Source organism: Octopus sinensis, unplaced genomic scaffold, assembly GCF_006345805.1.
Source record: "Octopus sinensis unplaced genomic scaffold, ASM634580v1 Contig20002, whole genome shotgun sequence".
NCBI lineage: Eukaryota > Metazoa > Mollusca > Cephalopoda > Octopoda > Octopodidae > Octopus > Octopus sinensis.
The window spans coordinates 12,940-15,000 of NW_021836804.1; the positions used below are offsets into that span (position 1 = coordinate 12,940).

General features: G+C 39.3%; 1 protein-coding gene across 2 annotated transcripts in view; it reads left to right on the top strand.

Annotated features, from left to right (window-relative positions):
• The first annotated feature begins 293 nt into the window (after positions 1-293).
• The window catches only part of LOC115232210 (UPF0462 protein C4orf33 homolog), a 28,273-nt gene continuing 26,505 nt past the window's right edge, over positions 294-2,061 (top strand). Inside the window, exon 1 of one of the 2 annotated variants that reach the window (XM_029802052.2) lies at positions 294-452. In XM_029802052.2, the coding sequence (XP_029657912.1) occupies positions 409-452 (44 nt within the window). In that variant the 5' untranslated portion in view covers positions 294-408. The remainder of the gene's footprint in view (positions 453-2,061) is intronic. The other variant, XM_029802054.2, reaches the window with a different exon arrangement.

The window sequence follows — 2,061 nt, forward strand, 5'->3', positions numbered from 1 at the left end:
TATCGTTATCATTATTATTATTATTATTATTAATGCTCCGTCCTGTGAGCATAACGGTGTTTAATTTGACGCGTCTGTTTGTTCTTTTGGTTGCATAATAGAATTGCTGTTGTTGTTGTTGTTGTTGCCCGCGTCACTGTCGTTGTTGTTGTTGTTATTGGTGGTGGTGGTAGGTTTTTTTTATCGCGTTTCTGTGTCTCAAGGACAGATTTTTGGGGTGTTTTTTTTTCTTCTTTTCTTTGTCCAAACAAAGAAAAGCGTTAAGAGGACAGAAAACAAATAAGGAAAAGAAAACGAAGGAGGGCGCAAATATATAAAGCTGTCTGGTTGTAGCGGACATGTTTTAGTTATTCAGTGAAGACATCAGGACATCTGCAAACACCGAAACCTGATTTGTGGCCGCCCAAGATGAAGCTCTTCGCGCTTGCCCTCCTGTTTTTCGTCGGTGCTACGTGAGTACAAAATGGAACTTTCTAACACTCTCTCTCTCTCTCTCTCTCTCTCTCTCTTTTACTTGTTTCAGTCATTTGACTGTGGTCATGCTGGAGCACCGCCTTTTTTTAGTCGAACAAATCGACCCCGGGACTTATTCTTTGTAAGCCTAGTACTTATTCTATCGGTCTCTTTTTGCCGAATCGCTAGGTGACGGGGACGTAAACACACCAGCATCGGTTGTCAAGCAATGCTAGGGAGACAAACACAGACACACAAACATACACACATACATATATATATATACATATATACGACAGGTTTCTTTCAGTTTCCGTCTACCAAATCCACTCACAAGGCTTTGGTCAGCCCGAGGCTATAGTAGAAGACACTTGCCCAAGGTGCCACGCAGTGGGACTGAACCTGGGACCATGTGGTTGGTAAGCAGGCTACTTACCACACAAACATACACACATACATATATATATATACATATATACGACAGGTTTCTTTCAGTTTCCGTCTACCAAATCCACTCACAAGGCTTTGGTCAGCCCGAGGCTATAGTAGAAGACACTTGCCCAAGGTGCCACACAGTGGGACTGAACCCGGGACCATGTGGTTGGTAAGCAAGCTACTTACCACAGAGCCACTCCTACACTGTATATATCTATTATATAAAATCCGTTCTGTCTGTCTGTGTGTGTGTCTTCTAGGATCTCGGGCATTCTCCATCCGATTGCGCTCAAATTTGATATGTAGATACCGACGGTATCAGGGCGTATATAAGTCTTGAAAAAAAATTACAAAAATCGATTCCTGGTGAGAATGCGATCGATAAAGCCGTGGGGAAGTGCATTTGTACGCGCAAGTACATCAGCTGTTGTGATGTACTTACTGGTACTTTAAACTCTTCGGTTGCGTATTTGTGTGGATAAAATTGTTTTTCTTTGGAATAGAAAAAAATTCTATCTTTATTTCTTCTTTTGCTGGTGTCTCAAATTCATGTTCAATCAGTGTTTCTCAAAGGGGAGGCCTATGGGACGGTCGGAAAAGTTGTTTTGAGAAAATTTGGTTTAAATGTTTGACAACTCAGCACCGTCCATTGGATGGAGGGAGCCTTTTGCTCGTATATATATATATATATATATATATATATATAATAACAATTTAATAAATAAAACATATGCATACATACATATATGTACGTACCTACATCTATATGTATATATACATGCATTTATATATATGAGTACAGGACACCAAATGCACGTATATATACATATAGATGTAGGTACGTACATATATGTATGTATGTATGTATATATGCATGTTTTATTTATTAAATCGTTATTATATGATTGAACGCCTGGCGTCGATTTCTTATTCTCCAAGTAAGTTTTTATTATATATATATATATATATATCTTTTACGCTTTTACTTGTTTCATTCATTTGACTGCGGCCATGCTGGAGCACCACCTTTAATCGAGCAACTCGACCTCGGGACTTATTCTTTTTGTAAACCCAGTACTTATTCTATCGGTCTCTTTTTGCCGAACCGCTAAGTAACGGGGACATAAACACACCAGCATTGGTTGTCAAGCAATGCTAGGGAGACAAACACAG